This window comes from Diadema antillarum, unplaced genomic scaffold, assembly GCF_040938485.1.
Source record: "Diadema antillarum isolate AM-2024a unplaced genomic scaffold, OU_Dant_1.0 seq00000135_RagTag, whole genome shotgun sequence".
Lineage (NCBI taxonomy): Eukaryota > Metazoa > Echinodermata > Echinoidea > Diadematoida > Diadematidae > Diadema > Diadema antillarum.
In genome coordinates this window covers 868920-882791 of record NW_027271212.1, presented here as the reverse complement: position 1 = coordinate 882791, position 13872 = coordinate 868920, and the positions used below count along the sequence as shown (strand labels likewise).

The following is a 13872-nucleotide window of genomic DNA, read 5'->3' as shown; positions in this document are numbered from 1 at the left end:
ACAATTTGTGCCTGCATCATAATGACAAAAGGAAAATATAGTTACCGACAAATTCAAATTGTACCATCACTGAATTGGAGGAAGAACAACATCATTCAAATGACATCATAGATTTGCTACTCTAGAAGTAGAATATGTAAATGACATACTTTTATTATGTATACATGTACCATCCCAAGATACACAGTCATATTCAGTGTGCACAAAATTCCCTTCATCTTTTTTTTAAAATTAAAAATCATTAAGTCTGGAAAAGCATCTATATACTACCATAAAAAAGTACACGGTGGAAAAAGATAATAATAGAAAACAAGGAAAAATATGATCACTGAATGGGATTTATGATCCATGAACGGGATTTAAGAGGTTGATGACATCCCCCACACAGGCAGCACTTTTGGAAAATTAATTACATGCTGTCACATTTGCAGGGGAAAAAAAAATCCCTTTAGATCACACTCCCACTATAAGGCCATTATCCTCAAAGGTGTATCATGCAGGCCCATCACATCAGCAAGCTACATTTGATTAAATCAGTAATGGTGCATTTGCTTCCTCACACACAGAGTGTGTCTTTGTGTGTGTGTGTGTGTGTATTTCCATATTTCTGTATATGGCTCCACCATGAAAAGATACAATGAGGCTAAATTAATATTTTCAGCACACACTTGGCATCAGTGCATACCCAGAGCAAACATTTATGTTTTCACCAAGCTCTTGTGTACACTCAGATATAAAAACCTGCTGATATACCACAAACAAAAGCTATCCATTCATGACAATTTCTGTGGAGGACTTGGAGGGGGGGGGGGGGGATCAAACGGCTGGAACACCGCATTGATGGCGCTGCCCATGCCGATAATACACAAAGCGCGTCACAGAATCGGTCAATATCCAAAAATCTTTCAGGAATGAATTGTGTACAGCTGTATCACTGATGTCTATGAAGTATACAGCCCCTGCGATACGGTGCAATTAACTCACTGATAAGAGGCCAAAGCTTTTGAATTCGTAACAGTCATCGACGCACTGTGAAGGAAGGGAAGGACAAAAAAATCTCGAAAGTTCACCTCCTCGTATCTCCCTTATTTAAGCACCAAATCCCTTCAAACTTCACACATATATCTAATATGGATATATCATCCTTCATATGATTGGGCGAAAATGCTGATGAATCTTTCGAGATATGTGTGTTTTTCTGTTTGAGTCGACCGTGGGAAAGGGTTAAGATTTTTTCTGGACATAAGTCTGTGCCTACATGAATATGCATTTGATTAACATATTGCTAGTCTGTATACACCAGACTCACTCCCTGCGAAGTTTCGTGTTGGCGCAATTAGTAGTTAGGTGAAAATGAGAGCAAAAAGACAACCCAATTTAAGACAAAATACTGGACATGCACAACTAGATCATCCTCCTGCGCATGCGTTCTCTACTGGTCAGTGCACGCTTAGCCAATCAAGGGTGTCAGGTTCGGTGCAATGCGACAGGGTTCAGTTTTCGGTCCACAGGGTGGTGAGTGGGCAAGAGAGGAACCCTGCAATGCGCTTCAACTGTTTCACATAGCACAAAAACCGATACATCGGACTGCGTACTCCTTACGCTATGGATTTTACGTGGGTCACAAGTGACAGTGATCTCAATTTTTTCTGGACATATCCGTGCACCAAATGATACAGAAAAGATATTTGGAACACAGTATGGATATACTACCATAAGTCATATACCGAAGTTTCATTTTTGGGCAATGAAGGAAAATGTGAAAAAATAACACTTGTTTTGAGACCAAATTTTCTGTTTTGGAAGCTAAGTTTCAACGTTATTTTCACAGGTTTATCCTCAACAAGGAAAAGTAGAAATTACGCGGTGCGTAACATATGTCCCCGCCGGAAGTAGCATTTTGTAACAAAATGTGCAATATAGGTAAAAAATCAAGGTCAAAGGTCAAAGAAGTCAAAGGTCAAAATTCTGTGTAGAAGTTTTGAAGCCCTCACCTAGTGCCATCACATAAAGCAAATGGAATCGAAATTGGGTTAGAAATGGCGAAGGAGTAGCATTTTGTAGCCAATGTACAATATAGGTCAAAAATCAAGGTCAAAGGTCAAAGAAGACAAAGGTCAAAATTCTGTGTAGAAGTTTTGAAGCCCTCACCTAGTGCTATCACATAAAGCAAACGGAATCGAAATCGGGTTAGAAATGGCGCAGGAGTAGCATTCTGTAGCAAAATGCACAATATAGGTCAAAAATCAAGGTCAAAGGTCAAAGAAGTCAAAGGTCAAAATTCTGTGTAGAAGTTTTGAAGCCCTCAACTAGTGCCATCATATAAAGCAAACGGAATCGAAATCGGGTTAAAAATGGCGAAGGAGTAGCATTTCGTAGCAAAATGTACAATATAGGTCAAAAATCAAGGTCAAAGGTCAAAGAAGTCAAAGGTCAAAATTCTGTGTACAAGTTTTGAAGCCCTCACCTAGTGCCATCACATAAAGCAAACGGAATCGAAATCGGGTTAGAAATGGCGAAGGAGTAGCATTTTGTAGCAAAATGTACAATATAGGTCAAAAAATCAAGGTCAAAGGTCAAAGAAGTCAAAGGTCAAAATTCTGTGTAGAAGTTTTGAAGCCCTCACCTAGTGCCATCACATAAAGCAAACGGAATCGAAATCGGGTTAGAAATGGCGAAGGAGTAGCATTTTGTAGCAAAATGTACAATATACACTTGTAGGTCAAAGGTCAAGGTCAAAGGTCAAGGTCAAAGGTCACGACTGAAATTCTGTGTAGAAGTTTCAAAGCTCCCATGTAGTGCTATCATATAAAGCAAACAGAATCAAAATTGGCTCATAAATGACAGAGAAGTAGCAAATTGAAGATTTTGATCACACACGGACGCACACACGGACACACGGACACACGGACGGACGGACACACGGACGGACACACGGACACACACACGTACGGAGCCCGTTTCATAGTCCCCTGCTCGAACTCGTTCGGCGGGGACAATAAAACCCAAAATAACTAACATAGCGAGTTAGAGAATAGTTTTTTCTTCAATTTGCTGTATAGATTTGATCATTTGATGGCTTCTGAGGTGAGATATTGCGATTGTCCTGCAACACTTCCCCAGTGGTTTTGCGTACACAAGCTGTCTACTTTATGCAAATGAGGCTTCGAGGTCATACGCTTTTGGCGAGTTAATTGCGCCGTATCGCCGCGCCTGTATACACATAGCTGAAAAATCTCGACTGGAGTCAATCATTACCAATAAGCATTTGCTTTGATGACCACATTTGCTGATGGACGCTATTCGTTTTTTTTTTTTTAATGTACCCTGGTGCAGGCAGTGTATGTAGACTGATTTAATCAGACCACCTATGTTCCTCACATTACAGAGCCTTATACCTGATCAATTCCTTTTATTTAAACTGATTCCACTTAAATAGAACTTTTTGTTGACTTTGGGCATGCAGGTTTTCTTGCTGGAATTGTCCTGTTGCACAACTCAAGTGCTGTAAATGATTGTGCCAAGATAGCAGGACACATTCCACCAGATGACAAGTATTCACATAACACAGACACTGACCTGTATGAGATCAATGTCCATCCCATGGTAGTAATTCCTGAAAAGACGGAAGAGGTCATCAAAGATGTGTATATACTGCTCATAGAGCTGACCGTACGTGTCCACGAACATCTGGTGCAGGTCTGCTTGTGAGGTGTCGATAAGTACTTTGATAAAATCTGCATGGGACGATAGATAAAAGAATAACAATGTTACAACATAATTACTCAATGATGACTTAATCAAATATGTAGGCCTACAATGATCATGACTTTATCAATAAGATACAATCATGAAGAGCATGTCCTTGTCAGCAAAGAGTGAACATGTGAAAATCCTTCATAATCATGGGTATATACTTATATGAGTATATACTTATATGAGTACATACTTATGAGTATATAAATTAGGACTACACATATATGAGTATATACTTGTATATATGAGTAGGCCTATATAGCATAGGACTACTCACATATGAGTATACTTATATGAGCATATGTATGAAACTGTCTACAGTTATGATATGTACCGTATATTATCATAACTGCCATCAGTTTAATATAAGTACATCACACATTGATACAACGACTCCATGATACCTTTTCTGTAGGGCACACGCACAAATGTTTCATTAAATATTTGACATCAGCCCCCCCCCCAGCTACACACACACACACACACACACACACACACACACAAACACACACCTCTATTCTGACACTAAGAATATTTGTCATATCAGTTCTGTATTAGCCATGACAAATGAGCGACAGTCTTAAAAGCAGAAAACATAAACAAGAAAAACATCCGGTGCCCTCAAGCTACCTAGATGTATCAACCAAGGTCAGGCGAGGGGGATGGCTCGTCAAGAATGTGAAGGTAAATAAATCACATGGCAAACTGAAGCGGAGGTATGACGCTGGGAGCATAAAGTAGGAGAGGAAGGGAGAGATACAAGGGACACAACCAATGACTTGTTTCTGACCATAGTTACGTTCACACGCAGTTGCCAAACTTGGGGTTTAGGTCGAAAACTTAACTGTAGATGATTAGCTCCACTCGTGAATTCACAACGCGGGTTCACACGTGCACCTAAACTTTAAGTTACAACTTCCCAGCGAATCCCACTTGATGATTACACCAGAAGTGTAGAGTCTTTGCTAGATGCCCTTATGCCCCTACAAAATAGCCCGCTGCAGGTTGACCCAGATGCGAACGAGAAGCAAGGTTCACGCTAACTCACAAGCTCGTTGATTATTGTGTCCACACAGAGTGAAACTACCGAGTGGGGACCCCCCTGGCTTGTGGAGAGAGCATGAACCCTAAGATGCCTTGTGGTTCTAATCATCGACTAAACTTTAAGATTGCTAACTTTCGAGTGCGTCCACATGGTGCTAAACTACAAGCTAATCATCGAGAGTTAAAGGGATTGTACAGTTATGGTTGAGACCTAATTTCAGGTTTCTAACAATTTTTGGTGACATAATGAGAAACCTCTTATAAAATGTGAAAGAGCATGTAATTCTATGAGGAATTCAACGTTTATTTGATGAAAATTGGTTTTGAAATGGCTGAGATATCAAAAAAGATCGATTCTAATAAAGTGTGGGACCCACACTTTATTACGATCGCTTTGTTTTACTTTGTTTTTTTATGTTTCAGTCATTTCAAACCCGATCTTCGTCAAATAAACTTTGAATTCCTCTTAGAATGGTATGTTCTGTACTATATCATAAGTGTTTTCTTGGTATCTCGCAAAAAGTTAAAAACCCAATTCTCATCTCCACCAAAACTGTACTATCCCTTTAAATTTTTGACTTAGACTTAAACTTGTCAAAGCTTTAGGAACAGCGTGTGAACCTAACTATTATGAAAGGCCCACGGTATCTTTTCTAATAAGCTAACAATAATCTGAGTGGTTCCAAGAGATGACGAGAGAGAGAGAGGGAGAGAAAGAAAAACAACAACAACTAATAACGGTACATACAAAGATGTTATTACGAGGAGTTTTACATGTAGCAAAAAGGAAACCCAGCAAAGAGCCAAAACTTTCAGACCAACTCTGCTCTGACATGATGTATCAAGATGCCAGTCTGCGGCCCTGAAAGAGCCCCCCCATGCCATCTGTCACAACTTCATACCCGACTCCCTAGTCACCATCGGCAGCATCATCTCCGCCACACACTGGGGACTATCAGTGTCCTCCCTGCCTTGGACTGACACCAAAGTATCCATGACTCGCAGGAAGATGGAACGACGATGCAGGAAAGGAAAGATTCAGGAAATAAAAGCAAGAAGAGACATCCAGAGAAAAGACAAAGAGACAGACAGACAGACAGACAGACAGACAGGCAGGCAGGCAGACAGACTGACAAGTGGGTTCTCAGAGAAACAGAAGCTGTTCCAGAAACAGAAATGTACCTTACATGTTTTAAAGGTGGTATGACACATTATGGTCATCACGTGACTGGCTACAGAGGGATCAGTTAGAAGTAAGAACAGTTTGGGACAAAACAAGACATCTATATAGGTAGAGTTGAAAGAGAGACAAGAATAGAATAAGCTAATATCATGCCTCAATGACCAAACAAAGAGTGCAAGAGAAAGTGTTGATGTGTGCAAACATTACTGTCATTTCAGGGCATGGATTTCATAGAGCATTTTTCTCATTAAAAAAAAAAAGAATGCAAACATGCTCTCCAAAGACCTTCTCAAGATGAATCTGAAAGATTGTTATTTAACACATCTTTCTAGAGAAAACAAAAGTATCACCTTCACAAATGCTTACAAAATTTTGTTTGGTCATTTTGTGTATGACTCAAATGAAGCGTGCAATACAAGAGACGTAAGTCACATGACCTATTCTTTCTTCTTCTTTTTTTGGACAGGCTATAAAATGACATGGTCTGTGGTACATATTAGGCTTAATTAGTGGTTATAAGTATGGTTTATGTCCTTTTATCCTTTACATTTCATCCAATTTTCTAACTGCTTTGTGCTTTTCGATTTTATTCAAGTCAACTTTCGCTACCAGTTGAATATCCTGTCATAGTCGTACCATGCTTAAATGATGAGTCATCAGTCAAAGTATACAATGATCCTATTCACCATCGGTATCCCACAATGCCTTGCAAATTGAGTGCACCTGCCTGTAAGGCAATGGAACAGTCACCAATTCTACACCCAACCTTTAACGTTTACACTGAAGATTAGCTCCTATTAAGGTTCACTCCTGGAATAGACCCCGCCTGGCTGACACCAATGTCAGAAGAACCGGGTTTACGGTTTGGAAGGAAACGGGATTCCGGGCCGTTCGCGTTTTTCGGCCACTAAGGGGAGGATGATGGCAGGGTATCGTTGGCAGTGCTGGAGTTTAATTAAAGAATTCCTCCACTTTCTCTCTTTTTCTCAGGGGGCACTGGCTGGCACAGTGACCCCTTCACTCAGCTCCCCTCCAGCTTTGAGGGAATGTATAGCAATCCCTCCCACGGCGCCACAGTGAAGAAGGTGAGAAATCCTCCACACTGTGATACACATACCAGGACAGAATAACAAACTGACAGAGTGCACACTACACTGCACACACAGACTGGGCGCATGCAGTCTTAGCCAAATTGCCAAGGGCCCAAACATTCACATTTGGGTCAGAATATTTGAGAAAACTAATGACAAGTGCATGAATTTAGGGGGAAAAGAAAAAAAAAAAGAAGAGTGATAAAAAGAGAGAAAGAAAAAAGGGGTACACTTGAATATATTCACGCATAACTTCCTCCAAGACAGAGGAGACAACGAAGCTAACATCACATAGTCTTTTGTTTTGTTTAAATAACACGCTCAGGGATGTTACCAGTTTTGCAAATATACTTTTAAAATTCGCTACAATAAAAAAATACCAGTCATTATAAAGAAAAGCAGGAGAGATAAAGTATAAATTATGATAATAGGTATCAGTATTTTTTTTTATCAATTTTCTATGAAATTCAAAGTGCTGTTTCACATAATATTGTCTTACACATTGAATCTGACTTTCATCAGTGCTAATGTTTTGAACAAAGAATCAAAGCCCCTCCAACAGACCCTCACTGGAAGCTGAAAAGCCTCCATTACAGGCAATGTGTTATCAATGTTCAAATATGACAATCTCTTTTATTGGGGATTTTGAAAAAGCTCATTCCACATTGAAATCAAAACTAAATCCAATATGGAGACATTGGCTTCAATTTGGCTTCAATGTCACATCTATGCTTAATGACTTCCATTTGACCTCTGTGATTCTGTGATTCTGCGAAACCGTCCTCAACCACGCGAGCAGACAACCCTGAACGTCAAACAAAATTTGATTAGTCACATATTAAAAATGGCTGCAGAGAAACAGATGAGCCTTGGATAATAAAGACATCAGAGACATTGCGTGGGACTGGGATCTCAATACACAATTATGCCTGTGGAGAAAAAGGCATAGGTCATGCACTCACTCCTTTGGCTCAGGAATTAATGCATTCAATGTCATAGCATACAGACATCCATTCCCCCAATATGGAGCGCATGCGGCGTAATTGATTGATTCCATACATCGCATAATGGGTAAGAACTGGCCGGAGCACGGCATTCTGGTATAAACATGATGAATTCGATCCTCATGTGCATACCACAATGAGAGTACAGAATTCCTTATTGCAGATCAGGAGAACCAAATATAGTTCATAATGCCAGAGGATGTATCAAAACATGCTGTAAGTACATGATGTACATCCTCTCCATTTTCTACGGACATTTTGTATAAGGACATACACACTTATATTTCCCATATTTTGACTTACGGTATTAATCAATGTTACGGCAAGCATCGAATTTCCCTCAAATGACTAATGACATCAGTTTAAAAACATCTTCCATACTTCCTTACTGGAATGATGTGTTCATATAGGTTTAAAATGGAGTTGAAATATCATACACTTGGTCTTTGAGAATACAACTTAAAGAGGAATTCCATCCTGATATTATGTTGCTTTGTATGAAAACAGAAAAATCAGAGAAGCAGATCACTGAAAATTTGGGGGAAAAATACACACACATGCACAAAAGTTTTGAGTTTCAAAAGTTTAGAGGGCAAGACAAATTGGCAACTCTGTGTGACATAGATGTTGAGCAGCTCTCCATTTCATATACACAAAATGTCACAAATGTTCATTTTCTCACAAGAAGAATTTTCGTCAGTTCTGTTCTTCGTGTATGATAATCTTAAATATCATACATTTTTGCATGTCCTCCTCAGCGGATAAGTTTTGTCTGTACCAAAATATCTGAGAAAAATGAAAATCAGTGTAATTTAGGGTATAAAACAAATGAAGAGCTACTCAACTCCTACATCACACAGAGTTGCCAATTTGCCTTACTCTATAAACTTTAGTGAATCATATCTTTGTATGTCCAAATTGTTCCCAAATTTTTCACTAAATTACATTCTAATTTTTATGTTTTCATACAAAGTAACATAATGTCATTCTGGACTTTTCCTTAAAACCAAACAAATGGCCAGGTTCGGCTGTGTTACTTTAAGCCATCAAGAGCATTATAATTAGGCACTCAAAAGTATGTATCAACTATGCTTGAAATCCACGTCAATTAGCCGACATTAATTGGCTAACTCGAAACCATCTGAAGAGCTTCCTCCAGCTCTATTCCCATCACCTGCCAACATTAATGTAATATAAAGTCTTTGTTTTCAGTACCAATCAGCTGTGATCTGGCAACACTAAGTATTTTGTTTGAAGCGATTTCGAGATATTCACATTTAAAGTTTAAATGCCTGCCGTTGAGCATAGAGTGATTTACATTTAACTTAGAATTGTGTTCTATAACAAAAAGGAAACATTTATGTTTTATCTAACTCAAAATACATGCTCATTGCCACATATTTAAGTTCATTAAAAGATACATAGTTCTGCCTGATCATGAGAATCCCATAGATTGTGCACAAATACGACACACGTGTACGGATCGGAACTTGAGATACGTACAATAGTTCTGCCAGCCGCTCAAGCTGCCTCAATGAAGAGTACGATCAGGCAAAACTACAATAGCAGTTACGTAGTTCTGCCAGCTTAATGCCGTCATTTTTAACCAAAAACCTCGATATTTGAGAATTTTATTTTAAAAGTGACAAAGAGTTATAACATCATATCTTTATTAAGCATGATGTTATGAAAAACTCAATAAGCCAAAAAACAACAAATGTCAAAAAATCGAGATACGTAGTTCTGCCACATCATGGCCACAATGCCCTCTCGGTCTCACGAAACCACACACACAAAACAAGATGTGCTCCAAATGCCCCACTTGTAATTGATTGAATCAGAAGATTATGACACACTTCCGACTACAGATCTGCGTGTAGTCTCAGTTCATTAAAGGTCATGTTTGGCATACTGTATACGTGTAAAAATTTACTTTGGAAATTCATCACAACTTTGACCTCTAGAGACAAATAGAGAAAAAATAAATACCGCTGAGAAGGGATTTCAGACAAATCAAGATGAGAAGCCCAGCTCTGTGATCTATAATTCAAACATCTACAAAATTACATTTCAGTACAAGACTGTTTCATGCACATGAGCAAGTCAAATTCAGGTCAATACCATTTGTGACCCTGCATCACAAAACAAACAAAAATTCGCCAGACATGGATTTTTAGTTAAGGACAGATTCTGGAAGAGCAGACTCTAAGCTTTTAAATGGTGTATAACTCAATTCAAATGGACTCTCCTAACCTATCAAAATATTTGAAAGAAAGTGCACACTCTGGAAAAGTGTGAACCAAGAAAATAGGCTCTGAAGTACAGGGTCTATCTGTCTATTCAAGCGTTTAATCTTTACCAAACCGTGCTAGCTGTGAGATGAATGGGACAAAATGTCCATGATTAATGCCAACTTTCAAAGCAGTAGCATTATCCCTTCAAAAGTTATCAGACTTGAAAGTGAAGAGTGTGCAAAGGGTTATCAAGAAATAAAAAGGGGCCTCTAAGACATACCTGATCTCATTACTGTACAAAAAAGGGTTGTAGAAAAACTACTTAAAATGCACTTTCCCATTCATTTTATGATCCCAAACTTAAGAATAATGTAGAAGAAGGGTAGCTCTTTAAGAAAATATGAAAAACTAAATATTGACTTGGTTGACCCGTTTCACCTTTCTTGAGTCCTCACGTGAAATCAAGGGGTGCGATTTTTTGTTCGTTTTGTGATGCACGGTCACATTTGTAAAATGTTTCGACATTCTTCTACACTATTCCTCAAATCTGGAGAAAAATATTATAACCGACATCATCGTAGAATTTCCTTCTTGCGCAACAGGGTTTTTTCACACTTTCAATGAAAAACTGAAAAAACATAAAACATCATGATGTGGATTAAGTTGGCAGGGACTTCTGCCAAAAAGCTACTTTTTCAATATATCCCGGAAAATCACAAACTGGAATGGGATTGCTTAGAACTTTTTCCTCAAACTTGGCACAAAGTTTGCCACCATGATTGCAATGTGAAACCTTACAGCAGGAAACTTTTTGCAAGACTTGCACTCAACATTTGAATTACTTCCAGAAGTCACATACATGCAAAAATGTAAACATGCAAAATTCAGATATTACCTCATCTTTATGGTAGTCTTGGCCCAATAACAGGACAAAAGTCGAGGCAACAGCAAACTTAAAATGATGAAGTTTATATCTTGCACCCTGTAGGTTATGAGTTATGGTGGTTTACATCATCATACAGGGAGCCTGAAATATCAGGCGAGTCCCTTTAAAAAAGGGTTCTGATGGCATGCGATGCATTAACAAGCTTCCTCCGGACTACCTCCGGTCGGTCGGTCCACAACACATGCAATCTGTCAGGCCTCGGCAGACCTCCGCCTGACATACATGAGATGCCTGCCCCCCATCCTCCTCAGCATCACGACGGAGGACATGATTTAGCTCTTCACTGAAACTGACGTGGGAAGAGGAGCAGCGGGACAGGGACCGATAAGGAGAAAAGGGGAGGGGGGAGGAAGGATGGGATTTGTCTTTAAAGGTCAACCTCACATCGCATCACTCTAACCCACTCTCCCACTGGCAACATGTCATACATCCACATCAAACTTTTGACCATCGGTACAAAAATACCTTTCTGATACTTGATCCGACAAAAATTGCAAAGGACCAACATGCAGTGGTCCAAGTAAATATGAAGGACGCTTGATGGAAGAATATCTGCGAATTGGCAAATGCATTACCTCAACCCATTAACGAAGGATTTCACCATGTGCAAAAATAACCACAAATCTCAACACATAGTACTTGAAGTGTGTGATAATTTGTTTTGTATAGATAGCAGCAGCAATCGCTATGCATTTGGATATATACATGTATATAACTTCACAAAAATTTGTAAAAAAAAAATCATGCACCATTTACATCATTAAATTTGTCATCTTTTCTCTGTAGTTGGGATGAAGCTGTTTATAAGCCATGTTCACCATCAAACTCTACACCTTATTCATTCTGCCTGTGATGGAGTAGCATCCCACATGGATGGGAAAAGAAATAAAATAGTGATACCAAGCACCACAGCTGGGCAGAATCCTTTAAAAGGGAGGAAGGGTTCATGGCAGGTGAGTGGAGGTTCAACCCAGAGGCTCTCTCTTTACTCCGCTCCTCCTGTGACTGATGGTGCATCCACTGTACCGGTTCTGCACCAGTTCTCCTGTTGCCCTTGGCAACCATATGGAGTGGGGGCAGATGCGCTGCAGTGCTTGCCACCGCGAAGTCAATGTCTCTTTTTCAGGGGGCAATGTCGTGAAAGCTCCACGGGTTTGTACTGCGTCAGCTCAGACGATCCAGGTGATAATCAAAATCACATAACTTTCGTATATTTCTGACGGACACACCTACACTGTAGCTACACAGTGTAATTGAAAACCAAAATCTGTAAGGGAGAGCTATGTATAGCCCTCTGTTGCTTTCCCAAGTTTTCTTATTGATTTTCATTAGCTGTCTTTATTAATTGGCTTCTTCTTCCTCTTTCTAGCATGCAAATACATTTAGTAATACAGACCAGTATCCAATGATGGAGACATCGATCATATCCAAAGTATACATATGTTTCTCAATATTACAAATTTGTAATTCTGTGGTGAAAATCTATCGGGAGTTCACCTTTAAAAATCAGCAACGCAGTCTGTGAGAAGATCTACCCATGAAGAAAAAAAAAAAAATAGAGAGAGAGAGAGCATTCACCTCAGTTTTTGATCACCGTAATGGTGACACATTCTTGGCACCAAGGCCTGAGCCTTTCATGCTCAACAATCAGTTCCCCAGTCTGCATTAATGGCATCCGTTCTTCATGTCAGCATACCGAACATCATCTTCAAACCTCTTTCCCCTCCCCTCCCCTCACTGCCCCCATTGAATTGTCATCTCGTCTGAAACAGTTTTGCGTTGACATTGTCAACATTGTGGCCGGCGTGCATGCGATTCCACTCCACGCACACCGGCAGCGCCATCCTTTTTACGTCCCACGTAGTCGTCGATCTAATTGATCAGCTCAGCGGGACAGGCGCGTCTCGCTAGTGACAAGAAGATCTCATTGTCATGTGACATTAGTGGGACTCCTCATCAATCCGCTAACTGGTATCATTTAGGGGCCCTAGTCTCATTTGCCATAGCACAACATGACATGGGTCATGGCATTTAAAGGCCAGGTATGATTTTCTCTCTTTATTTCCAACCACATAGCATTACATTCTAAATCAAGTCTCATTTCATATTCAAATGATTTAAAAATATCTATTGATGTGAGAACAGGTATAATTCTATAAAAATCAAGAGTCACTACAAGAATTCTTATTTGGACAATTGAACATTAATATATTACAATCTATCATGTATGTGAATATGAAAACAGGCTGATGTGTAGTCATAATTGCACTATAAATTGGTGTGTGCCAGTTTGTATGCAAATGTGTCTTTGTAAACATGTTACCCAAGTCACTTGAAGTTTTAAGTTAAATTCATCTCTAATTTTTTTTTAAATATCCAATATTAGTAAATGAAGGGAATATTGGAGAAAGACAGGATGGAAGTGATTAAATTTTCTAAATCTGTAAAAAATCAGGAAAAATACAATACTGTAAATTTGTGAGAGAAATATCAATGTAAATCTTTTGAGACATGTTGCCAATTTAAGGAACAGTTATAAACGTAATAATTCAAGGGTTTAATTTTCTGTTTCTATTAAATATACATTCATTGCAGCACAGATGATCAGTGTCCC

General features: G+C 39.1%; 1 protein-coding gene across 1 annotated transcript in view; it reads right to left on the bottom strand.

The window, feature by feature from the left end:
• The window catches only part of LOC139727538 (glypican-6-like), a 103838-nt gene that overhangs the window by 27091 nt on the left and 62875 nt on the right, over positions 1 to 13872 (bottom strand). The window contains exon 3 of the mRNA XM_071638515.1: positions 3580 to 3737. Coding sequence (XP_071494616.1) covers positions 3580 to 3737 — 158 coding nt within the window. The remainder of the gene's footprint in view (positions 1 to 3579; positions 3738 to 13872) is intronic.